This window comes from Echiichthys vipera (assembly GCF_963691815.1).
Source record: "Echiichthys vipera genome assembly, chromosome: 5".
NCBI lineage: Eukaryota > Metazoa > Chordata > Actinopteri > Perciformes > Trachinidae > Echiichthys > Echiichthys vipera.
Genome location: NC_139830.1, coordinates 5,006,806 through 5,033,580, shown reverse-complemented (window position 1 = coordinate 5,033,580; position 26,775 = coordinate 5,006,806). Strand labels below are relative to the sequence as shown.

At 41.9% G+C, this 26,775-nt stretch overlaps 2 protein-coding genes across 9 annotated transcripts in view; one reads left to right on the top strand and one right to left on the bottom strand.

The window, feature by feature from the left end:
- eif4g1b (eukaryotic translation initiation factor 4 gamma, 1b) overlaps positions 1–4,149 on the top strand; it is a 42,283-nt gene extending 38,134 nt beyond the window's left edge. For all 7 annotated transcript variants that reach the window (XM_083913827.1, XM_083913826.1, XM_083913825.1 and 4 more), the window contains 7 exons: positions 396–521; positions 625–706; positions 890–988; positions 1,286–1,429; positions 1,950–2,028; positions 2,156–2,296; positions 2,511–4,149. In XM_083913827.1, the coding sequence (XP_083769953.1) occupies positions 396–521; positions 625–706; positions 890–988; positions 1,286–1,429; positions 1,950–2,028; positions 2,156–2,296; positions 2,511–2,692 (853 nt within the window). In that variant the 3' untranslated portion in view covers positions 2,693–4,149. The remainder of the gene's footprint in view (positions 1–395; positions 522–624; positions 707–889; positions 989–1,285; positions 1,430–1,949; positions 2,029–2,155; positions 2,297–2,510) is intronic.
- A 6,730-nt stretch (positions 4,150–10,879) lies between these two features.
- On the bottom strand, positions 10,880–23,461 carry LOC310947255 (protein NLRC3-like). Of its 2 annotated transcripts, XM_083914025.1 has the most exons (12): positions 23,425–23,461; positions 21,437–21,539; positions 21,185–21,292; positions 20,105–20,206; positions 19,483–19,590; positions 18,052–18,130; positions 17,676–17,904; positions 15,653–17,450; positions 15,378–15,551; positions 13,911–14,084; positions 13,756–13,802; positions 10,880–13,139 (listed from the first exon to the last, which is right to left on the bottom strand). In XM_083914025.1, the coding sequence occupies exons 2-12, from the start codon at positions 21,523–21,525 to the stop codon at positions 12,568–12,570; spliced, it is 3,480 nt and encodes a 1,159-aa protein (XP_083770151.1). In that variant the 5' UTR covers positions 21,526–21,539; positions 23,425–23,461; the 3' UTR covers positions 10,880–12,567. The 2 variants fall into 2 exon arrangements, with proteins under 2 accessions (XP_083770151.1, XP_083770152.1); XM_083914026.1 differs by lacking the exon at positions 19,483–19,590.
- Between the last annotated feature and the right edge of the window lie 3,314 nt (positions 23,462–26,775).

The following is a 26,775-nucleotide window of genomic DNA, read 5'->3' as shown; positions in this document are numbered from 1 at the left end:
AAGCACCTACGTTCTGCACCTGTGTGGCAGAAAATAACTCTTTATAACAACGGTGGTGAGAGTAGTCTGTATTCTTCACAGCACACAATGTTTAAAGAAAAAATTATCACAGAAAACATGAAGACTACATGCAATAAGTAAATATATAAAGTGTTGACTGGATTTTTTCAATAGCAGGATTTAAAGGAAATGGCTTTAATAAGTGAAATAGTCTCTGGGAAGTCATATTTTTGAATCAGTTGCTTAAATTGAGGTATCTTTAAACCACTCTGCTTAGCCCAAAATAAGGTTATTCCAGTGCGATCATTTTTTCCAATCTGTTAGGTACCTTGTGAATTTGTTCATCATACTTTTAAACCCTTGAATAAACTTTGAAATGTGTGTGTTTCCCTCAGGCTTCAGGAAATCCTGGAGGTGGCTGAAGACATGGCCATAGACATCCCCCATATCTGGCTGTACCTGGGAGAACTGATCACTCCCATGCTCCACGAGGGAGGCATCCCCATGGGAGAACTTTTCAGGTTAGTTTCCAGGCCTCGGTCGGCTCCGTCAGCATGTTAGAGAGGGAATATGCCAGAGAAGTTTGATGTCTAACCCTGTTTTGACCTTTTTTTGTGCTTCCAGGGAGATTTCAAAGCCTTTGATCCCTCTGGGCCAAGCTGGAGTCCTGCTGGTCCAAATCCTCACTTTACTCTGTAAAGGAATGGTGAGAGCCAATCAAATACAATAACTTATCTGTATCATACTGTCTCCGAGTGTATTCTTCTGACTGCTAAGGGTTTTGAATATTTATGAACAGTTGCAAATAAGTACATTTGAATCATTTCGTATGGGTGTGATCAGTAAACATGTCCATCTGTCTACAACCACTCTGTATCTCCCTCTTTAGAGCCATAAAAAGGCGGGCATGATGTGGAGGGAGGCTGGCCTCCGGTGGAAAGACTTCCTCCCCGAGGACGTCGACGTCAACAAGTTTGTGACAGAAGAGGTAAGAGGTCGCTCAAGTTACTGCAATTTCCCAGCTTGGTATCAAAGTATTTCTATTCTATTCTAGCAGCTGAAAGATCTAGTATATTGGAGGCCTACAGTATAATTACGATACTGTTCTTTTCAACACACAAGACTCACTGACGTATGCTGCAGTTCTTGTATTACACAAGAGATTTTATTTATGGATGACTGTGCTCAGAACCGATCGTGTAGAAGTTGCTGAGAGGCGGGCTGAGTAGAGAGAACTAGTACGTGGAAAAGATGAGCGTAACGCCTCTTTCCGTCTCTTAACCAGAACGTAGAGTTCACGCTGGGTGACGAGTCGGAGAAGGAGGACGAGAGCGAAAAGAAGGAGCTGAGCTCTGAAGAACTGACCAAACAGCTGGAGAGGCTGATCCAGGAGAAGGCCGACAACCAGAGGATCTTTGACTGGATCGAGGTTCGTATTCCTGCTTGTGTTACAGTCTTTATATTTTTATTTTACTTCCTTACAGCCTTCTCCTATTGTTTTCAAATGAAGCATTGGTCACGCCTCCGTCACGCACATGATTATTATACTTTGAGCTGCATATTAATGTCATAGGCACTAGAGTTATATGTCTATTTTAAATTAAATAGTTAAAAGATCGTATGGCCCACATCACCTTTTGCAGGGGACAATCTTGTTTTATCAGAGTGCATGACAAGACACCTTTTGTTTTAAGACTTCCAGCACTTTAAAGGCTGTTTTAATGCAAGTCATTTAATTCAAGAACCTGCACCTGAGGACACTGAGTGTGTAATGACATCCTCTACATTTGTGTGTCACCTTGTTCAGAAGAAGTTGCTCAAAGACAAAACCGTCTCAGCTACATAACTAATGTGACGAGCATGGGTTTCTTTTTTGTTTGCCATTAATGAAGCGGTTCAGATTGCCTTCAGTTTTCTACGAGTGTGTAAATAAATCTGTCTTTGCGTAGGCCAACCTAGATGAGCAGCAGACCTCCTCCAACATGTTCGTCAAAGCTCTGATGACCTGCGTCTGCCAGTCTGCCGTCTGTGAGTCAGCACGTACCCTTCACATCCCTCGTTAAAGCGCAGTGAAACAGATGTACCCAGATGTAACTCATAAACCATGTCATTCAAGTCCTGTTAAATGAAGTTTTTCTAAAATGGCTGCCTGTAGGTGAGAACCCCAGCAAGGTGGACAGTGAGCAGATCAAGCAGAGGGCCAAGGTACTGCAGAAGTACCTGAAGGACGAACAGAAGGAGCTGCAGGCTCTGTACGGCCTGCAGGCCCTGATGGTGCAGATGGAGCAACCTGCCAGTGAGTGGCTGCAGTCAACATCATGTTACTGTTAATACTTGTTACCACTTTCAGATGTGTGTGTGTGTGCACTGTTTCTGTTATTGTTCTGCATGAATAATGCAGGAAAATGACTTTTCAGAGCTTTTTTTAAGCTATTTGATGTATGTAAATTTAGTTCATATTGTCGTGAAATGTCTTGTGAGCACCATGCGTCTCTCTCTCCGTCCTCCAGATCTGCTGCGTATGTTCTTTGACACTCTTTACGATGAGGACGTGATCAAAGAGGAGGCCTTCTACAAGTGGGAGTCTAGCAAAGACCCCGCCGAGCAGCAGGGCAAGGGCGTGGCCCTCAAGTCCGTCACCGCCTTCTTCACTTGGCTCCGCGAGGCCGAGGACGAGTCCGACAACAGCTAGGGACCTCTCGGACCGCTGGGGAGAACTGGTGTGGGGTTCGGAGGGGGATGCTTGGGGAGAGTGGATGTTCCGTGGATGATTCAGACGACCCTGAATCAGCAAAATCCTTCTGCATAAACAGAAAAAAAGCAAGAAAAAAAAAATCTTCAACTGGGAGAGATTGTATTATGGATCGAACGTTCGATCATGTTTTTTTTTTTTGGGTTTCTTGTTTTTTTTTCTCGCGCAACTGAATGTCTTTTTGAAATAAATGAAATTACAGGATTAAATAGAGAGAGAGAGTAGATACGAGAGTGAGAGAGAGAATGCTGAGAAGCGTCACAAGCCGTGGGCGATGATGCCGTTTCCTTCGGTATTTCTTCCTCCTTTTTTTTTTTTTGAGGTTTTATCTCCTGTTTTCAAATGGCTCGTCCTCGCCACGGCAACACTATTCAAGACACTTTGCTTAATGACATATTAAAAAACAAAAACAACAAAAAAAACCAACTTCAAAAGGCTGTTCACATCTATATTTTTGATGACTTCATCCTTTATCATGTGAACACGACACGGCAACATTGTCGTGTCACATGTACGGTGTGTGAGCTACATGCGGCACTTACGTAGACGGCTAGCTTTTTCTCGTTTCTTTTTTTTTTTTCCCCCGGTCTCGGCCGGTCGGAGCGTGCGTTTTATAATAAAATAGAAAACTACAAAGAAGAGCGGCGAGAGCTGTCGAAAAGGACATTTCACACAGGCGCTAAAATAACGGTTGTGGACTCCTGAGGATTTCACGCAGACCCTTCTGAGGAGCGGATCGGGGCAATGAACATTTGACCATTTTGCTGCTGGGGGGGGGGGGGTGACGATGCTTCCCCGACGCCACTCGACTCCCACCCTGAAACCCCGATTCACCCTCTCCACGTGTCTGTTTTACGTGTTTCCTGCGCTTCAGCAAACAAACAAACAAACAAACTGGACTGAGAAAAAAGGGGGGGGAGCGAGAGTGAGGGCTCACGTCGAATTTTAAAAAGATGAAATAACATCAAGACTTGAAAGAAGTACACCGACAAAAATCCACTTTAACGAAAAAAGGACTTTACGAAACGTTTAACAGTACAGATCCTAAGACCTTTTCTGCTTCCTCGGGTGGAAACGCATTTCAGGAGAGTTCTGTAAATATATAAATGGTTTGTGTTTTTTCTTTTTCAAAGACAAATGCTAACACGACGCCATGTCATTTACCCCCCCTTCTCCGAAACAAAGTGGCAGTCTTTCCCCTGTATTTATATTTTTCTTTCAGCCAGCAGAAGGTGCTTGTAATTATCCAACCCCCAAGTCATTGATTACAATTTAATTGAAAATTTGTAAATACTTTTTTGCTTTACTTTATTAAAAAGATATTTAATTAAAGTAAAATTAATGCCTCTTTTCACATCCAAAAACTGGAAGAGATAATAAAGGTTGTTGCCAATAAAAGAAAAACTCCAACACTTGTGCTTTTTGTGAAGATTGTGCGGAGGCCGATTGTCCCGCTAATGTGGGCTCGGTCTCTGATCCTGAATAACTACGTTCACTTCTACTTAAGTCAGCAGTTTGTGTTCTTCAAGCCACTCAAAGTAAGCCCTGTGGATTGCACCAGTGTGGTTTTTATTACAATGTGTTACGTGAACTACTAAGTCAGAATTAGCCAAACTTTCCCCTTGCAGCAGCCACATGTATTGTCAGTTCACGTTAACTTAACACTGTGTTATACAAGCTTTTTGAATCAAGAGGGGAAAAAAGTCCATTTACTAGCTTTTTAAGAGCTTTCGAGCGCATCTCATGGTCTTCGTCTGCAGATGGAGTTTGTTTAGTTATCCTGGAGGTGGCTCTGGTGTTGTGTTTCGCGCCCTAAACCCACCCAGGTATACGAGTTAAGTCACGGACTGACAACAGAGCGAACTCCGGGCGCTCACGAAGCGCGTGAGACGGTGCTGAAAGTTCAGGAAGATGCGCGAGTGTGGTTCTTTTTGGTCAAACTATGAATGAATGAATGTTCACACAACTCGTCTGTAGGTTTTCATAACTAGCTCAAGCTGTCATATTTTGAGATCATTTTTCCAAACGGAGTCGTGTTTGACTGACGAGCTGATGCGAATGACTGACTTGCTAGTGTTCCTCGTTCTCAGCTAGCCTCCGGTTCATGTTTCCTTCATCAGTCGTACAAAATGAAGCTGACGCATGTTACCGCATGTGTATCACGAACGTGCTGCCGGGTAATGTGAACACCTAGTTCTAACCAGCATTCATGTCCGGTTTCTTGGCTCCTGGTGTCGCGGCGCTCCGCGTGCCGGCTAGTAGTGGTGGTAGTGTGTAACCATTCGGTATTATAAGTGCTTATTCAGAGCAGGTCGATCGCAGCGTTCTGAAGAACTGCTCATGCGACTCACTTCACACTTGACACTGCACTGTCTTAGGTACTCGGCAATACACCCACCAAGTGTGAAGTTAAATAGATGGATGTTTCTTTGAGATATGTGAAGGACTGTCGTACATGCATGCACAGAGATTTCTTCTTTATTTAGAGTAAGATGTTGTTGCCATGCCGCCACCTTATGGCCAAATGGCACCTCATTTGTCATGGCGTCTCAAAGAAACTTCCAAAGTAACTTTCTTCTTCTGGCTTAGGGAAATGTTCTGCGCCAAATTTGGTGATGATTGCTCAAAATATGTAGGAGTTGTAGTGAAAAGACAAAGCGAATTTGAAATGGCAGAAACACGATCTAGACACAAATGGGTTTCTACAGCGCCACCATCTTCACCAATACACTCCCCCTAATCCCCAGCAAGACACCAGCCAAGTTTGAAGTAAATCAGATGGACGTCTCTAAAGACATGGGAAGGGACAGACATGGACAGAGACTCCTTGCTTCAGATTCAGCCTTTAACGGCTACATTACATTAGCCGGTCTAAAGTCACGGGGGCTGTAATTACTGACATGTATCAGTTGTTGAGTGATATCCTAGATTCAACATTGATAGTACTCCAAGTCCCTGAGGCGGTGTCTTGTGACAGACCTGCTGACTAAAGCTGTTCAGCTGGCCAAGAGGGCTGTGGCCAAGAGGGCTGTGGTCGCGAGGAGGAATTATGTAACCAGGAGCTCAGACTACAGACGAGACAGAAAACTGGATGAAGCGTCTAGGATGTCATCCCCATGTTCCTAAAGTGTTTGTTGAACACACAGTGCTGGACTTCTTGGGGAACTCCAGAAAATAAGACTTGGCCATCGAGCCTTCGCTATTTGGTTACATGAGCAGTTGGCTGCCACTGCCACATGGACAAACAGAAACATAATGATTCTGCAAAGCTCTGATTTCTTCCATACACAGGATTTTAGTCACGTTTCAATGGGATTCTATCATCGTGTATTCCCCGACTATAGTGATGTTTGACCTTTTTTTAAATATAGTCCCGTATGGTGCAAGAAACAGTGAATGAATGAAGCGGTACAAAGTTCAGCGCTTTATGTGTTTGACCAATTGGCGCCAGTCTTCCCCAGAAAGCTGTGTCCTCAGGGACTTTTTTGGGGGGTAAAATAACTTTAAAAACAGCCTGTGAATTGATTTGTAAAGGATTTGGGACACATTTTCCCAAGAAACTCCAAAGGATGTGATGTTTTGCGTGCTCCTTCACCCCTCGCCTCTCTTCAGCTCGCCTATAGCCAGCAGTGATGGCTTAATGGAGTCTGCTAACGTCAACAAATGAACAGGCAGACTCGCGTCCACACAAATATGAAATATATTTTGGTTTTAGCTGCTAATCTTAGCTAATGTTCGCTTGCTTGCTAATGCGAAGACCTTCTAGCTAGCTGACATAGCAGAATTCTGTTCTGGCTAGCTCGCTGCTTGCAAATAGCCTTATCAGTTAACGTTATGAAGCAAAGCAATGTTACATCCATGCAGCGTACATTAATGTTAGCTCACAGTAACCTAAGCTGGCTGTAGCTTGGCTAATGGTGTGATTTGACACAGTGTTGTTGTGGTTAGCGCCGTCGCCTCACAGAGAGAGGGTTTCTGGTTCGAATCCCAGCTGTGGCCCTTCTGTCTGGAGTTGGTATGTTCTCCCCGTGTCTGCGTGGGTTTTCTCCAGGTTCTCCCGTGTCTAAAAATTGCCCGTAGGTGTGAATGGTTGTCTGTCTCTGTTCGTCTCTATGTGCCCTGCGATACACTGGCGTCCTGTCACGCCCGATCTCAGCTGGGATCCCCCCCCCCCAAACCTACTTCTCACCAGCAATGGTCGTTGGCACTTGGAGCACAAAGGGTTCCAGTAACATCATCGGCCTTGTGAGAGGTTAAATACCTGGATCTCCACACGAGATAGTTGGACCAGTCCCAGCCTGGTCCTGGTCCTGGTCCAGGTCCAGTCCCAGCCTGGTCCTGGTCCTGGTCCAGTCCCAGCCTGGTCAGATGCGTACATGAACTGATGAAGCCTCTTGGATGAGAGGTGAAACGTCTTCCTAGACAAACAACCAAGTTCAGTTGCTTTTGACTGAAATTGCTTTAGGGGAACCTCTGAGCAACCTTACCCAGAGCTAGGCCATCATTTTAACACTGCCCTCATCATCTTATCTCACTTGTTACAAGACCTGCTCCATCCCCGCAGACACGCTCAGCCTTATCCCTAACCTGCGTTCACTCAGCTGCAGTTATCACAGTCGGCTGCGTACAGTTTTCAGATGACATTTTAACGCTGTTGCGCCATCGGTGGACCTATTATGGCTTTCTGTGTAATCCTTCCAAGAGTATATTTACACATTCAAATTGTGAATAAGTAGGTAAGTGGCCAGGCAGGCACTGTACAATTCAGATTCAACAGAAGGAGAACCCTAAGAGAGCTTATGGACATTGCATTTCTAACAGCAGATATGTGTTTTTTCCTGTGGATCAGCATGTTTTGAGCAAAAGTCGTCTCTGCACTGGTGAAATCCATCTCCTCCCAAAGTCTGCTCACAATAAGATGAGTGCAGATGATGCACATGACACAAGGATAAGCAAAAAACTTGCATGTATAGGGTCAGGTTGTTGTTTTTTTGCAGTGCTGGTGCTTTCTCGCTTAATTGAGCATTGCAGAATTATTGACATTAGGTACAAAAGTTGCTTTATATATATTATTTCTTTCCGTTTCCAGGTGTGACGTAGGGTGACAGGGAATTCACAGAGGATTGGACCCAAATGCAGACACGGACCTCAAGAGTCAGTTTTAACAGATTTAATAAACTCACTTTAACAAAAAAGGTGCACAGAGAACAAAGGCAAACACGAAGAGAACTGATACAAACTCAACACGAGGCGTGAACACAAGAGGCCAGGTACACAGGGAGACATCTGGGTGGATAGAGTGTGGAATACGGACCCGGCCCCCGAATGAGGCTCAGGACCGGCTTAATATACAGAGTGGCAGGTGATCAATGCCAACGAGAATCACCTGCCAGGAAAACCAACTCGAACCAGGGAAACAAAGGGGAGCACGTACAGGAAAACACCAACAGAGGGAGACAAAAACAACGAAAAGGGAGATTAGGACTGTCCTGATCCCATCATGACACCAGGTCGACTTTACAACCCTATTTCCTTGTTTTCCTTCACAGGTGCACGGTTAAGTTGACAGTACATTTTCATCTTAAGCTTATCTATGAAAACGCTCCCTTCATCCATAAACATAAATGATTAAACTAGGATACATTGGAATGAAGCAAAAATATTGCATAAACCTTTACTTACAGCTGATTTAGTCATTTACAGACAAACACATTAGGAGTTGCTCACATCTGCTTTAGTTTGTGGAAATTGCTGGAATGCCACTTTGAAGCCATCTGCAAAAGGTGTTTAAATACATTTCTTCAGTAGTTGTCTGCATCTGCTGCCGGCTAATGGGTGTGAAGTGGTTTATAGAGCAACCTTCTGTGCGCATCTGTTGACTGCTGTAGAGGCGTACGAGCAGGTTTTCATCTGGGTTTGTAATATGGGTGAACCGAGGCAGGTAAATACAAAAAAACAAAACATAATAAACATATATGCACACACATTTCATACTTATTCTTTATGTCTACAGGGAGTTAACGATTGGAGACGTTAGGAAATAAAAAATATCTAAAATGGTCTGTGTGCATAATAAGAAATGTTTTTTGCAACAAATAACAGAAGATCAAGGAGCACATTGCATTTTATTATTTGTTTCACTAGATAATAATTAATTACAATGTGGTTAATGATGTATTATGCTGTGTCATGTATTCTTTTCCGCGGGTACAAGCGGCCGAAAAGGGTTTCCTCAGGAGGGGGGCTGGAGTCTCCCTTAGAGAGAGGGGGAGAAGTTCAGCATCCGTGAGGAACTCGGAGTAGAGCCGCTGCTCCTCTGCGTTGAAAGGAGCCAGTTGAGGTGGTTCGGGATCATCTAGTAAGGATGAACCCTGGGCGCCTCCTTAGGGAGGTGTTCCAGGCACGTCCAGCTGGGAGGAGGCCTCGGGGAAGACCCAGGACCAGGTGGAGAGATTAGATCTCCACACTGGCCTGGGAACGCCTCAGGATCCCCCAGTTAGAGCTGGTTAATGTGGCCCGGGAAAGGGAAGTTTGGGGTCCCCTGCTAAAGCTGCTGCCCCCGAGACCCGACCCCGGATAAGCGGCTGAAGATGAGATGTTTTCTTTGCCATTTCTATTGTATACACAGTATATTCATGTAGGATTACTGTATCATGCGTAGGCTATATTACATATATAATATACATAACATCATATGCAGCCAGGGTTTCATTATTAATGTACTTATGTCAGGTCAAGGGGGAACTGAATCTAAAACATCTGTACGCACGCTCAACTTTAAAAGCCTTTTCCATTTCAATATGTGGAGTGAAAGTGTGGAACAGACGAGTGGAGGAGCTCAGACGACGTCCAACCATGAGCGAATTCAAACTGCGGCACAAACGGACGGCGTTTACAAGGTACAGGGAAGAAGAGGCGTCTGACAAACACTAGGGTTCTCACAGTTTGCCATACTTGTCATTTATTATTTTTACACAGGTGGTTATTGTGTTGTTTGTTGGTGATTGTTTGTTTTGTTGAGCGTGTTAAAAAAACAAAACACAAAGAAATCAGGATACACAGGAAGTAAGAAAACCTATACAACTAATGGATGAATGTAATTACAGGTTAAGAATATTTATAACAATGTTGTATTCCACCTTTTCAGACTCTCCCGTCCTTGGCACAGACACCTTGTCACCATCATCCCGCTCACTGGAGAGTGATGCTTCTCCGATGTCCTCTAAAAGGCTGCATATTGATGGCAGTTCTTCACGGGCCAAAGAGGTGATGGTATAACCTATGTTGACAAGTTGTGTTGAATTATCTTTTTTTCATTGACAAGAACCCTTTTTCAATTTAAGATGGAATTATCAAGGCCGGGGGGCGGCACGGTGGGATGGTGATTAGCACTGTCGCCTTACAGCGAGAGGGTTCCTAGTTCGAATCCTGACTGGGGCCCTTCTGTGTGGAGTTTGCATGTTGTCCCCGTGTCTGCGTGGGTTTTCTCCGGGTTCTCCGGTTTCCTCCCACAGTCCAAAGACGTGCAGGTGTTCGGTTCATTGATGACTCTAAATCACCCGTAGGTGTGAATGGTTGTCTGTCTCTGTTCGTCTCTATGTGTCCTGTGATAGACTGGCGTCCTGTCCAGGGTGTACCTTGTCCTCAGGCCCGACAGGGACAAGTGGTTGAAGATGAATGAATGAATGAATGATCAAGGCCTTGGATCAGGTGAGTTCATGCTGAAATCCGTTTCCCTCCCTATTAAAATGTGATGCACAGTGCAGTTATATGTATATTTGTTTGGTATCTTACAGTCATGTCGCAGCCTTCAGGAAGGACACCTCGAGTCCAAGTGGATGTTTGTGCCAAATCTGAAGAAAGTCCCTCCAGGTGGAATTTCTTAATTCCTGAGATATCACCTTTGTCAGGACTGGACCAACCATGAGCGACGACGAGGCGAGGAGCTTCACCTCAGGCTGAACCTGATGATGCTGCATGTCTTACACTAAGGTACAGAGAGTTCAACTGATGACAGGAACCATGAAAGTGATCACATGAAGAGTACAGATTTTATTAAAAGCATTTAGAAACGTTAGAATAAACGGTGATTGTTTACAGATATTGTTTGTCTCCAAATTTTAAATCTATTACATCGTAATTCAAAAAGAACTGAGAAGAGTTCATTGTTTTCAGACGTTACTCATCATGAAGTGTTTCTAGTTAAACTGTTAAACGTTTGATTTGGTTTTTATTCATTTCAAACACTTCACCTACTGTGACAGAAAAGAAAAATCTGAAATAATCCCAAAGATAAAACACAAACAGATTATTAATTCAGATTGATTTCATCAAACAAACCAAAAAAGTATGTGTTCGAGGAGGAGCAGGTAGAAGCAAAGTACTTATGTCGTCCCGCCCCTACTTTACAATATCATGTAATTACAGAAGCATAAAATATATATCTATATATATGAAGAGCTCTTTTCCAAAACGAGATAAACGCCAAATTTAAAATAATGAGTTTGAGCCACTTTGCTGCATACAGAACCTTTTCACTGCTTCATCAGTGTTTCTGCCAAATCGCTATATTTCCTTGTTTAAAATGGTCTCAAGATGCAGTTCCTTTCCAAACCGCGACCAGCGCCAAACCTATTTTTAGCCTAAATGCGATACGTCCTCTCGACCAATCAGAATTCAGTCAGCGTTCTATGCGATCCAACATGGCGGCGCTCTGAAGCGGGAGAGTTTTTTGTTTCGTCCGTCTGTTCAACATGTTCAGACTGAGCCATAAAAACCATTTTGACAAGATACACTGAATATTAACCAAATGTGTGGGTCTGGGTAGAAAATGTAATTTGTATAATGCAGTCGTACAACAATGCAACATCGTACTGTACAAGAATAAATGTACAGTACCCTACAATGCTTTTATTTAAGTCCACTTTTCTATATTGGTCAAATATTGTTTTCCTTATTCCTCCTATTTTTGAACTGTGTATTATTGTGGCTTTGCTTTATTTAATTGTTTAGTGCGATCAACAAGCTAAAATACACATGCTTTTAAGAGAAGAAGAAGAAGAAGAAGAAGAAGAAGAAGAAGAAGAAGAAGAAGAAGAAGAAGAAGAAGAAGAAGAAGAAGAAGAAGAAGAAGAAGAAGAAGAAGAAGAAGAAGAAGAAGAAGAAGAAGAAGAAGAAGAAGAAGAAGAAGAAGAAGAAGAAGAAGAAGAAGAAGAAGAAGAAGAAGAAGAAGAAGAAGAAGAAGAAGAAGAAGAAGAAGAAGAAGAAGAAGAAGACGAATTCCTTTATTAGTCCCGCAACGGGGAAATTCAATTTTTTCACTCTATTGTTATTAAGATTAGTTCATTCATGAGGTTGTTTTTATCATAAATGTGATAACAAAATAGATGAAACCAGATTTGTTTGTTGAGTGTGAGACAGCTCTTTTTCACTGTGGCTTGGTGGCGGATGGGGTCATCCTCGATAGATTCGAGAGATTGGCGGTTCGATCCCCATCTCCCCCCGGTCCACATGTCGAAGTGTCCTTGGGCAAGACACTGAACCCTGAATTGCTCCCCGTGCTGCGCATGAGTGTGTAAATGTGGTGTGAATGGTTGGATCACATTTGATGGTCTGTAGATGTCCACTGCCATCAGTGTGAATGTCTGTGTGAACGGGTGAATGTGACAAACACTGTGAAAGCACCTTGAGTAGTCAGAAGACTAGAAAGGCGCTTTATAAGTACAAGTCCATTTACCACAGTGCAGAGTGTGTGAACAGACTAAACTATGATTTCAACAGCTGATCTTCATTGTGTCTGTCCACAGGAGAGACACTCAGACCTGCAGAGGACACAGAGACACTGAAGAACCAGGCCAGAGCATAAACCCCGGATAAAGAGCTTCAGTGAAGGTGGTGTTGAAGGTGTGGAGGTGGATCAGTGTGTCAGAGGAGACTCTGTAGAAGGACAGAGCGCCAGCAGGGAAGTCCACATACACTGCTACTCTGGATGATGGTGGGGAGGAGGAGGAGGAGGAGGAGGAGGAGGAGGAGGAGGTGGTGGTGATGGACGTTTCTCTGTTATAGGGACTGACAGAGTAACCTCTTTCATTAGAGCAACTCAGTCTCCAGGTCTGATCATTCCTTTCAGCCTCACAGCCATGACCGCATGCCTTTGTTTTGACCCCTCTGTAATTCACTGATATAAAAACTCTTCCTCTCCACTCGACCTCCCAGTAAGAGCGACCAGTGAGAGCAGATTTACACATTATCTCAGACCAGCAGTCAAATCTGTCTGGATCATCAGGGTATGGCTGAACCTCCTCCACACATGTCACACTCCTGTTGTTGTCAGACAGCTTGAGGTTTCTGTTTACTGTCGTTGCGTCCAGTTCCAGTTCACAGACATCTGACGGAGAGAAAAGGACACAATACAGCTGCAGGTTATCATCGGTTGATTTATTCACAATTTTACCGACAATTACTGAAATTAGATGATTTAAAGTGACATTTCATAGGGATTTATAGGGATCTTTATATGAAATTCAACAGTTAAACATGATCAGTTACTCAATGAGGTGTCCGCAATGTTCCGTTTTATTTCCTCATGTGGACCCAATGATGACAGCTGATGATCCAAATCAATAAACGTGTATTTAAAAAAAGTATAATTAATAAAACTTGACCATTATCTTTCACTGCAGCATAAAGCAGCTCTGAACCATCTGCTTTATTAACCTGTTATTAGCTCCACCAAAGAGCTCACATTCAGCACAAAGATCCAACTTTTGAACATCGAATCTCAGAAAAAGTCCAAAAATCAGTGCGTCTTCATTGACCAGGGTGTACGCTGGTCAGAAGTCAGTGTGGCGTACTCAGGTTCAGTTTATATAAATATCAGTTTATGTGTGAAATGTCATGAATCCTGGTTGAAACTCAGGAGAATTCATATTTGTACTGAAGTCAAGAAAATAGTGTAAAATAGTGTAACGTGCAGTTGAGATTCAAACTTCGAACACACTCACACTTCCTTAGACCGGGTCTCAGCCACTGCGGCCCACCAGGGTCCATCCTGCAGGAAGACACAAAGTCACAATCCGCTTCATACAAGTTCACTCATCATATAATGAAAGATGAACCAGAGTTCATCATTTAGAGACTCTCTTCTGTCTGTCCCTACCTGAGAGTGTCCAGTCTCCAGTGTGGCTCCTTCAGTCCAGCAGACAGAAGCGTCACTCCTGCGTCTCCTGGGTGATTGTAGCTCAGGTCCAGCTCTCTCAGATTGCAGGGGTTGGAGCTCAGAGCCGAGGCCAGAGAAGCACAGCCTTCCTCTGTGACCAGACAGCCTGACAGACTAAACACACAAGCACATTGTTCTGTTAAAAATTAGCATTAGGTGTGTAATGACATCTGCTCTGTAACCTCGCCAATGCTACACAATCAGTGAAACGGCACTTCTTCTTTGTTGTTCTACTCGTTGACAGTTGTGATGCTGAAGCAGACAGAAGCGTCGATATTCAACATCCACTCGCGACTAACTAGGCCTTATTCATTATATTATTTTTTATTAATTTATCCTGCATATCATTTCCTATATTTAGATAGCCTGACGAATGCTGACTCTTACGAAATTCAAGTTCAGGCCAAAGATTCGCGATGAGTGTATCATCTACATAGAAATGACTCTCTGTACTCCTGTTCTACCTTGACTTTTATGATTTTTTTAAATAGTGGTTTTAATTTGCAGCATCATAAAATATAAATGAGGACCAAAGATAGTGAGATACTTGCTACAGGTGCATTTCTAAATACTGAATAATTCTATTTGTTGGATTCACTGCTTTGTTCTGGATTTCTGCGAACGGAGCCGTTGCACCTGCAGGAAGTAAGCTCGTGCTTGCTGACTCCAGACAAAGTGATGTTCAGTTGTAATGTTAGTATATCCTAGCCTGGCTAACGCGAACCTGGGAACCACCTATTCATTTTCTCGTATTTGAGTCGTGGTTTACAATTGCCCAGAGAAGTTTATTGGGCGCTACGAATGACTATCAAATGCATCTGTATGTAGCTCATAGCCCATCATATCAATTATAACATAGACGTCGTCATCATCTTGCTTTCTTTCCCCATTTTGTGATTGGTTCCCTCACTGAGGCAAAAATCGGATCCATGGAGTCCAAGCTGCCGAGCAGGGCAAAATGAATTGCGTGCAAGGCAGCATGGGTGAAACAAGAAGATCCGGCATCCATGGTCATAAACACGAGGTAAAATAAATGTAGGGGATATTTCAGTATGTAGTAGTAAGTAGGCAGCTGGTTGCTTTGACATAACCATCATCTGTAACTGGCTGCTATCCTGACATAGTCGACTCCTAAAAGACCAACCAAAGACTCACACTGCTGCACAGCAGTTGCTTCTGTGTTATTAAAAGTGTATTTATATGGAAGGGTTGTGTGTCCAAATTGCATCGTGACACTGCACATCCCTTGGTCCCCAGTAATACACCGGTCAATTGTGAAGTAGATCGGGTGAATGGCTCTTGAGACATGCAGGGACACACAAACAGAAACAAACTATTTTCTAGGAGTAGGATATGTAGAAAATAAGACCTCAGAGGGTCATCATTTTTAAACAGCTGAACACCAACCTGAGAGTCTCCAGTCTGCAGTTTGGACTCTTTAGTCCATCAGACACCAGCTCCACACCTACATCCTGCAGGTCGTTGTTACTCAGGTCCACCTCTCTCAGACTAGAGGACTGGGAGCTGAGGACTGAGGACAGAGCTTCACAGCTTCTCTTTGACAGGTTACAGCTACTCAGTCTGAAGAGGATTCAGTAATACACAAGACAATAATTACAAACAATGGTTATTTCTGAAAGAACAAAAACTACAGACAATCTGGATATTCATGTGATACGTACAGAGCTTTGGTGGAGGCTTTGACCACTGGCAGTAGCCTCAGAAGAGCTTCCTCTGAAGCAGAGTATTTCTTCAGGTCGAACACGTGCAGATCTGTTTCTGAGGACAGTAGGATGAAGACCAGAGCTGACCACTGAGCAGGAGAGAGTTGATCTGTGGCGAGACTTCCTGAACTCAACCACTGTTGGATCTCCTCCACTAGAGAACGATCATTCATTTCATTCAGACAGTGGAACAAATTGATGCTTTTCTCTGCAGACAGACTTTCACTGATCTTCTTCTTGATGTGCTGGACTGTTTCCTTTTTTGTCTGAAAGCTGCTTCCTGTCTGTGTCAGCAAGCCTTGTAGGTGTTTCTGGTTGGTCTCTAATGAAAGACCGAGGAGGAAGCGGAGGAACAAGTCCAGGTGTCCGTTTGGACTCTGTAAGGCTTGGTCGATAGCAGTCTGGTAGAAACGTGTGGATTTGTCTCTAAACATTTCAGGCCACCAGGAGGTTGATTTTTCCTCTGGCAGCAGGTTGACACCAGAGTTGGTGAATGTCAGATGGACATGAAGAGCAGCCAGAAACTCCTGAACACTTAGATGGACGAAGCAGAACACTTTGTCCTGGTACAGCCCTCTCTCTTCCTTAAAGAGCTGTGTAAACACTCCTGAGTACACTGAGGCTGCTCTGATATCGATGCCACACTCTGTCAGGTCTGATTCGTAGAAGATCAGGTTTCCTTTCTGCAGCTGCTCATAAGCCAGTTTTCCCAGAGACTCAATCATCTTCCTGGTCTCTGGACTCCAGTGTGGGTCTGTCTCGGCTCCTCCATCATACTTGACATTCTTCACTTTGGCCTGGACCACCAGGAAGTGGATGTACATCTCAGTCAGGGTGTTGGGCAGATCTCCTCCCTCTCTGGTTTTCAACACATCCTCCAGAACTGTAGCAGTGATCCAGCAGAAGACTGGGATGTGGCACATGATGTGGAGGGGTCGTGATGTCTTGATGTGAGAGATGATTCTGCCGGCCTGCTCCTCATCCCTGAATCTCTTCCTGAAGTACTGCTCCTTCTGTGGGCCAGTGAACCCTTTGACCTCTGTCACCATGTCAACACACTCAGCAGGGATCTGACTGGCTGCTGCGGGTCGTGTGGTTATCCAGAGGCAGGCAGAGGGAAGCAGTTTCCCTCTGATGAGGTTTGTCAGCAGAACATCCACTGAGGTGGACTCTGTAATATCAGTCAAGACCTCAGTGTTGTGGAAGTCCAGAGGAAGTCGACACTCATCCAGACCGTCAAAGATGAACACGACCGGGAACTCTTCAAACCTGCAGATTCCTGCTTCTTTGGTTTCAGTAAAGAAGTGATGAACAAGTTCCACCAAGCTGTACTTTTTCTCTTTCAGCACATTCAGCTCTCTGAAAGTGAAGGGAAATGTGAAGTGTATATCCTGGTTGGCTTTGTCTTCAGCCCAGTCCAGAGTGAACTTCTGTGTTAACACTGTTTTCCCAATGCCAGCCACCCCCTTTGTCATCACTGTTCTGATTGGTCCATCTCTTCCAGGCGCGGGTTTAAAGATGTCTTCTTGTCTGATTGTTGTTTCTGGTCTGTCAGGTTTTCTGAATGCTGTCTCAATCTGTCTGATCTCATGTTCATCATTGACCTCTGCAGTCCCTCCCTCTGTGATATGGAGCTCTGTGTACATCTGAGTCAGAAGAGTTGGGTTCCCTGCTTTAGCAATGCCCTCAAACACACACTGGAACTTCTTCTTCAGGTTAGACTTGAGTTTACGTTGACACACTCCATTATTACTTCCTGGATGAACAAACAACCAATGAAACCAGTGAATCTACAGAAAATCAGAGAATCAAAACATACAACACTGGCTGTATAGTTTCTCCTCCTCCAACAGTTTTATTCAGCTCATCAGTGGATAAACAGCCTCTGATCTGATGTAGGTGTGTGCAGCACAGTTAAACTTCTCCCATGTTGCCTCCATTTCCCCTTTCCATCACGTTAAAGATATGAAAATCATCTTACTACTTTGCAGACAGTCGGCCAGCTTCTCCTGCTTCATTCTCCTCAGGAAGAACAGTGTGATCTCCAGAAACGCCTCTCTGCTGCTCATCCTCTGCTCTTCATCCTCACTGTCCAACACCTCCTCATCCTCCCTCTGACTCTCTAAGCATTCTGGGTAACCTAGACTGAGAACCTTCTGCATCTTTTTCAGCTCGTTCCTCACAAAAGTGACAATGTTCTCCTCCAGCAGCTGGAACAAAAGGATCAACTGAACATTTAATTTAAACTCGTATAACACAACATGTGACTCATCAGGCTGTTCCTGAATGGCCCCATTATCATTTAATATGTAGCTGATGAAGTTAATAGTGAAATGTGTGTTTGTGCGTGTACACACCATAAACGCTGAGCCCAGGTGTGTTTGATGCTGCTGAGCAGAGTGATCACTGGGAACCTCTGAGCTCTCCTGCTCAACTCTGTAAAGAAAACATCCAGTTTAAGGACATTAACTGACTCAAATCTGTACACAGACCAGTCACTCTTCATAGACACACAGCTGGGTCCAGGTGTCTGCTGCTGCACCCTGATACACAGATTATTAATTCGGATATGGAGACAAAATGAGAGGGCAACTGTGGCTCAGAAGGTGGCATGACAGATGGGCATGTGTTTCAAGACAAGTAGAGAAACAACACACACAACTTCTGTGTCACCTTTGGGGTGACAAATCCCCGAAGATGAGATGGGCAGTTGTGTACTGGTTCTTGGTGTGGGTGTATTATGTATATTTATAAGGGCTTTGACTCGACTTCGATATTCAAATATAATTTGAATATTTAAAAAAATGGCAGCCCTTTATATTCCAACCTGTTATGGACATATTTGTTTGTAAATGTGTTTGCTTGTAAACGTTGTTTTCAATTCAGATTCCGAGGCTTTTTCACGCCTGGTGAAGTTGTGAATCGCGAGCTCATTAGCAAGGCTATTATTGGCCATCTGGGCTCCTGTAGGGGACGTTAGCGTCAGTCAGGAACGGACAGGAATGGGGGTGTTTCACTCAGCATTGAAAAAATGATGCTAATTACCTGGGCAACGTTCTCCAACAACAGTCAAGTTGTGAATTTGTTGTAATGTAACAGGAGATGACTTACTCTGCTCAAAGTGATGCTTGGACCTCCAAGATCACGTGAGTAATACCAGGCTAACTATGCTTTTTTTCATTGGTTGTTGCATTTACCCAAATACAATAGTGCTATTTTCTGATAAGCTGTTGTGTAACCCGGTTCCTTTTTTTTATTATTGGCTGGCCGCTAGTAAGTGGCAGCTCTTGATTCCTGCCGGTTCCTTAGTGAGACCAAAGAGAGGGGGGCTGCTGCGCCGTGGCCAGTGACATCTTGGGAGCTGTAGCATATTATACATTGTTTTTGCACGAAAGATATACAATGTGTGGCGGGAGTGGGTGACCAAAGACCGAAAAGAGTGACTGTCACGCTCAGTGCTCAAAGGCCTTATTGTTTTTCTTCTGAAAACATCATTGCCTGCCTATTGACATTGATTCACTAACCTCTGATGGACAGAATAACAAACAACTTCATTTTGATACCAATATAGGTCTTACTGAAGATATCTAATGGTCAAAATATTATTAATAAATATTCAAACATATTTGAATATTAACACAAACAAACTTCGATGATTTTGGGGCAAAAGTCACAATATTTATATGAATAATTCTTAAGTCTTGAGTCTGACAGCTTTGTACTTTGTACCTGAGTTATGTCTTAAATACCATTTGACTTTTAAAAAAAAAGTGTTTTTAAATTCTTACCTTCCATCAACGGCTTGTCCAGCTTTAAAGTCAATCAATTCATCCTTCGACCAGTCACTCTTCATGGACACACAGCTGGGTCCAGGTCCAGGTGTCTGCTGCTGCATCCTGATAGAAACAAACGGACTAATGAAAAAAATGTTTTAAAAGGAAAAAATACAAGACTCATTCATTATTGCTCTGTTTATCATTATTATTGACTTTCCCCTCAAATATTTATAGAGTATGTCTTCTTCCAGTTCTTCTTTATTTTGATATCACTAATACAAAGTCTTATTTTGAACATTGATACTAGTGTCAGGATCAATACTATAGACGTCTTTGAGTAGATCATGTTGTGGACATGTGAACAGTCTTCTTAGTGTTGCACTCTGAAGCAGAAGCAGAGTTTTAGATTCACATGACATACATTTTAATCGTCCAGAGACTGACGACTCTAGACCCGACTCAACTTTACAACCCGACTTGAAACTTCAACACCAGTGACTTGTGACCTTATTTGGACTTTTGGATCAGGAATGATTTGCTATTCTTCCAAAAGCCCAAAGATTAGTAATGATCTGGCATCGCCCACGTCGTCTGAGAGTGTCATATGACAAAAAATACAGGTCTAAATTCTTACCTTCCATCAACAGTTTGTCCAGCTTTAAAGTCAATCAGGTCATCCTTCGACCAGTCACTCTTCATAGACACACAGCTGGGTCCAGGTGTCTGCTGCTGCATCCTGATAGAAACAAACTGACTAATGAAAAGCTTGTATCAAAAGGAAAAAACACCAGACTCATTCATTATAATTGAATCTTCCCTCTATTGTCCACAATGTGGAGATTTTGTCTTTGGCTGCACCACATGAAACCACATAAAATTAAACAATAACACGCATTAAATAAATAACATGTCATTCAATACACAAAGAAAGAGTAAAAAGGTGATGTACATAGCTCTAAAATGTCCCAGATTGCGTTTATGAATTTAATATTGTAATTGCATTCGGTATGAATGACCTTTTCTAAATATTTTTCGTTGCTTTGGCAGCTCTATAGCGCCCTCAGTTTTTTAGGGCGCACTCATACTGTCCTTTCGTACCGTGCCAAAACAGGTTTTACAGGTAAAGCCTAGTTCGTTTGATCAGTGTGAGTGCAACCGCTCCGCGCCTAGCTGCGTCTAGCTGCGGCAAGCTGGTCCTCCACGGCCCGTTTGAGAGAGGTGGGCTTTTGTAGAGCGTGTTTGCACATGTACGAGCACGATCGTGCACACGTGTACGAGCACGAGGCTTACGGCGGTTCTGACGTCATTTTATGTGCGCCTGTTTGACAAAAAAAAAAAAGTGTGAGTGTTTACTGCAGATTTGGTCGATGAAAATATTCAAAAACAGTCGTCAAGACGCACAAAAACTCTGAGGTCTACGGAAAGATTTGTAAACAATACGACGCATCGTGATGACGTCATCAATGCGTGTGACGTGTTACGGAGTGATGACGTATGGACAGGCAAGAAGCATTTGCGCGAGGCCCAGGTAGTGTGAGTACAAACGGGCTGGCCAGCGGGGGGAGAGGGAGGGGGGGGCAAGTACCCTAAAGCCCGGGGCACGGTGCGGACTGATTTGATATCCTTCCAAAATCCCAATGATTAGTAATGATCTGGCATCGCCCACATCGTCCGAGAGTGTCATATGACAACAAATACAGGTCTAAATTCTTACCTTCCATCAACGGCGTGTCCAGTTTTAAAGTCAAGTAGGTCATCCTTCGACCAGTCACTCTTCATAGACACACAGCTGGGTCCAGGTCCAGCTCTCTTCTTTTGAACCCTAATACAAACACAAATGAATAGTTTTGTCTTAGTAGATCAGGTTGTGGACATGTATGTACATCAGTATTTCAGTGGCTGATGGGACGGTGAGTGTGAATCATGATGGTGGAGTTATTTCAAGAAGAGTCCATGGTTATCTCACCGCTGAGCTTTGGTCTGTCCATCCTGTCCCCCACTCAGAGTGGTTTTAGAGGGAGGGACTCCCTCTTCTCCGTCCTCACACTGATTCATAGCAGAGTCCACCTCTGAACAAAATGCATAAAAGAACAAAATGCATAAAAAAATTCTGAAATTCACATTAAAAGATAAGCATATACCTTCCTGGCAGGAAACCGGTGGATTGCTTACTCCAGGTAGGGAATGAGTCCTTACCCCAAGTCAATGAGTTCAAGTACCTTGGGATCATGTTCACGAGTGAGGGGATGATGGAGCGTGAGTTTGGCCGGAGAATCGGAGCAGCGGGGGCGGTGTTGCAGTCGTAATGAAATAATAGATTGTGCGGGTGTAGATCTGTCTTTGTGGGTTATTCTATAAAAGGTTTTATGAGGAAATGCAGAGTCACACTCGAGTACGGATCCGATCAATGTGCAAACTGTGTAACACGACCGAAGCTCAACTCAAAACTGGATTTAGGCAGGTGGATGGTTTCATTAAGTCCAATAAATCACACGGTCGGTGGAAACGACCTAAAAAAGCAGCACATAAAGCGATGCATAAATGGATATAAGTGATCTCATACAATAGCTTTGCATAATTTCCCCATAAACCATATGCTGTTATAGATTACACCACACAGCAGCATATAAAGTAAAACAATTGCCCATTATCAGCTGCACCATTAAAGTGATATTTGCATTAATCAATCATTACAATCTGATATTATTATATTCTGAAATGGGCCAATAATAGTGAGGACTTTTACTTTTTTCACTATGAATATATTTTGATGCTATTACTTTTGTACTTTTACTTAAGTACGTTGCCGCCGTACTCTACGGGGGAATTGTTGGGTCTATGTAAATCATAAATAAGTCATAGAGTGTGGTATTTACCTACTCTGTAAAGTGTCCTGAGATAACTTTTGTTATGATTTGGCCCTAAAAATAAAATTGAATTGAACTTAAGTAACATTTTGAACGCAGGACTTTACTTAAAACAAAGTATTTCTACATTGTGGCGTTACTTCTTTTACTTAAGTAAATGTTCTTTTACCACTGCATAGTTTGCATGGTTGGCATAATTTCTCACAAAGGAGAAAGTGAAAGTAAAATACTGACAACAACAACGTGGGGTTACCAGAGGGAGGAGGGAGGGGGATAAACATCAGAAATGTTATACAATTACAGACACTTACATTGAAATATGTTCAGCCAAACACAATTGACTCATATTCCCTGGTTGATTTTCTAAACTCTTTATTTGTAGCATGTTCCATAAACTTAAGAGTGCCACTTCAGTCCACTTGGGGGCAGTAATGCATCTCTAAGCTGCTTCACCAACCAACATTATGCACTAAACAGACCCATCAATTAATGGTTTAACCCAGAAAATAATCAGCAGGTTGATCAATAATGAAAAGAATCATTGCAGCTTCATATAGAACTGTCGAAAACAGTCAAATGTAGATTACACCTGAATGCATCAGGAAGAATAATCACGTATTATTTAATTTGATACTTTAAGTACATTTTCTAACAACATTTTCAAGTGTACTGTGTGGTTTTGGTACTTTTACTGCAGTACAGAATGAACATTAATAATGTAATACAATGTACATATTTGTTTTTTACATATTTCTTATTTCTTTTTTACTATATACTTGCTAGTGTTACTTAAGTAACATTTTGAACGCAGGACTTTTACCTAAAACAGAGTATTTCTACACTGTGGCATTGCTACTTTTACTTAAGTAGAAGACCTTCTACCCCTGCATGGTTAGCATAATTAGCAGGGTTAGCATAGTATTCATGGTTAGCATAGTTTGCATTGGTTAGCTATCTGTTGTTGGAGAAGCAGGTGAACCTGAACCTGAGCTAACTGTTAGCACAGAGCTAAAGTCTTCAACACAAACAGACTTTTACAGTTTGGTGAAACTAACAGATCAGAGGTCAGCTGAAAGAAGTCACTTACCAAAAAGTTTAACATGGAGAAAAGAAAACTGCGTCACACTAAAGAGAAAGTGAAAGTAAAACACTGACAACAACAAGGAGGAGGAGGAGGAGGAGGAGGAGGAGGAGGAGGAGGAGAGAGGGAGGGAGGGGCCTACACACACCAATGACACCCCCACAAACAGTCACATTCAAATACAACCAAACACCATTAATTTAATCCCTGATTCTTTACACTTAAATAACTTCAATAATCTGTGGTTGAACAGAATAAGACATGGCAAAGAGTGTAAAATAATGGTTTATCATTAAAAGTATCTAAAAATAGTGTTAATACATTTAAAAATGATTTCAAACTTTACATCACACTGCGATTAGATATCATGTTTAAATATGCAAAGTTTATCCAAAATAATGTAAAAAAAATACGTATTAATATATATATTAAGATGATTTCATACTTTAAATTACACGTTTGCGATTAGATATCATATTTAAAAATGTAAAGTAAATCCAAAATAATGTAAAAAGAATATGTATTATTACACATTACTGTAGTTTAACCACAGTGATATGTGAAACAGTAAAAACAAACCATAATTTAAAGATCATGTTTCATTTATTAAGATCAAAAACTGATAATTAAGAGTGTAAAATAATAGTTTATCATAAAAAGTATCTAAAAATAGTGTTAATACACATTAAAATGATGTCATACTTTACACTTCTGCGATTAGATATCATGTTTAAATATGTAAAGTTTATCCAAAATAATGTAAAAAAAATATGTATTAATACACATTACTGTAGTTTAACCACAGTGATATGTGAAACAGTAAAAACAAACCATAATTTAAAGATCATTTTTCATTTATTACGATCAAAAAATGATGGCAAAGAGTGTAAAATAATGGTTTATCATAAAAAGTATCTAAAAATAGTGTTAAAACATATTAAAATGATTTTATACTTAACATTACACTTTTGCGATTAGATATCATGTTTAAATATGTAAAGTTAATCCAAAATAATGTAAAAAGAATACGTATTAATACATATTAAAATGATTTTATACTTTAAATTACACGTTTGCGATTAGATATCATGTTTAAAAATGTAAAGTTAAATCAAAATAATGTAAAAAGAATACGTATTAATATATATTAAGATGTATCATACTTTAAATTACACGTTTGCGATTAGATATCATATTTAAAAATGTAAAGTAAATCCAAAATAATGTAAAAAGAATACGTATTATTACACATTACTGTAGTTTAACCACAGTGATATGTGAAACAGTAAAAACAAACCATAATTTAAAGATCATTTTTCATTTATTAAGATCAAAAAATGATGGCAAAGAGTGTAAAATAATGGTTTATCATTAAAAGTATCTAAAAATAGTGTTAATACACATTAAAATGATTTCATACTTTAAATTACACTTCTGCGATTAGATATCATGTTTAAAAATGTAAAGTAAAACCAAAATAATGTAAAAAGAATATGTATTAATACATATTAAAATGATTTTATACTTTAAATTACATGTTTGCGATTAGATATCATGTTTAAATATGTAAAGTTAATCCAAAATAATGTAAAAAGAATACGTATTAATACACATTACTGTAGTTTAACCACAGTGATATGTGAAACAGTAAAAATAAACCATAATTTAGAGATCATGTTTCATTTATTAAGATCTGCGGCCCCCTGTGACCCCGAAAGGGACAAGTGGTTGTACGTATGTGACTTTGGTGACTTGGCTGGGAACCGGAGGGTCGCTGGTCGAGTCCCTGCGTGGACCATGAATGGAGCGTGGACTGGTGGCTGGAGAGGTGCTAGTTCATCTCCTTGGCACTGCCGAGGTGCTGTTGAGCAAGGCACCAAACCCCCAACTGGTCGGGGCGCTTGTCACTGGCAGCCCCCTCACTCTAACATCTCTCCATTAATTGCATGTATAAAGGTCCTGTCTGTGCATGTGTGTGTATTTTAGGCCTGTGTGTGTGTAACATGACAATTAATAATAGAGTGAAAATTGAATTTCCCCGTTGCGTCTTGCACAACAGGAAGCTGAAATCCCACAGAATATTTAAATGTGGACCAATCACCAAAGCAGCAGCGCCGTATCCCACCATTAATAGAATTAAACCCGTCACATTTATGGTTTAAAAAATGTTTTTTATACAGTACAGGGTCCAACTGAGCGACCTCCATCTGACTGATGAGTAGCAGGAGGCCCCAGTGTGTAGACAGAGTGTAAAATAATGGTTTAATCCTTATGGTTACTGTAATACTTTATTAAGCAAAGGGGAATTATTGATATTATTGTTTATACATGTGAAGTAAAAGTTTCCCCACAACATTGAATGATAAATACAGTAAAATTTGTTTTTTCTAAACTCTTTATTTGTAGCATGTTCCATAAATTTAAGAGTGAAGCCACTTCAGTCCACTTGGGGGCAGTAATGCATCTCTAAGCTGCTTCAACAACCAACAATATGCACTAAACAGACCCATCAATTAATAGTTTAACCCAGAAAATAATGAAAAGAATCATTGCAGCTTCATATAGAACTGTCGAAAACAGGCAAATTTAGTTTACACCTGAATGCATCAGGAAGAATAATCTCAACAGGGGACATTTGACAGCACTATGTACTACTTAAATATGTTTTACTATATACTTGCTAGTCATTGTAGTACAATATACATGTTGTTTCTTTATATTCTTATGTATTGCAGTGTAATGTACTTTTTTTTTTACACACTAGATCATTCATCTATTGTTCTTTTGATTTTTTAAATCTATATTTCTTTTCTAGAATGGAAGCAACAGTAATGTAACGCAGTTTACATTAGAGGATCAAAGTAAAGTATTTCTGAACCGCAAGCGTGAGAATATACGCATGTGATAAAACGAAATGTGACGAAAAGAGAGCTGAGGAAGGCAAAGCTCTCGATCTACCGGTCAATCTTCGTTCCTACCCTCACCTGTGGTCATGAAAGCTGGGTCAGGACCCAAAGAACCAGGTCGCGTGTACAAGCGGCCGAAATGGGTTTTCTCAGGAGGGGGGCTGGAGTCTCCCTTAGAGAGAGGGGGAGAAGTTCAGCATCCGTGAGGAACTCGGAGTAGAGCCGCTGCTCCTTTGCGTTGAAAGGAGCCAGTTGAGGTGGTTCGGGATCATCTGGTAAGGGAGGTGTTCCAGGCACGTCCAGCTGGGAGGAGGCCTCGGGGAAGACCCAGGACCAGGTGGAGAGATTAGATCTCCACACTGGCCTTGGAACGCCTCAGGATCCCCCAGTTAGAGCTGGTTAATGTGGCCCGGGAAAGGGAAGTTTGGGGTCCCCTGCTAAAGCTGCTGCC

Bases quoted from the DNA above. Each gene is read 5' to 3' on its own strand.
- LOC310947255 (XM_083914025.1), bottom strand. From the start codon at position 21,525: ATGAATCAGTGTGAGGACGGAGAAGAGGGAGTCCCTCCCTCTAAAACC. The intron at 19,591-20,104 runs GTAAGAATTTAG...TGTTTCTATCAG, and splicing joins GGACAAACTGTTGATGGAAG to GATGCAGCAGCAGACACCTG. The intron at 13,140-13,755 runs GTGAGTGTGTTC...TCTCTCCGTCAG, and splicing joins GAGACCCGGTCTAAGGAAGT to ATGTCTGTGAACTGGAACTG.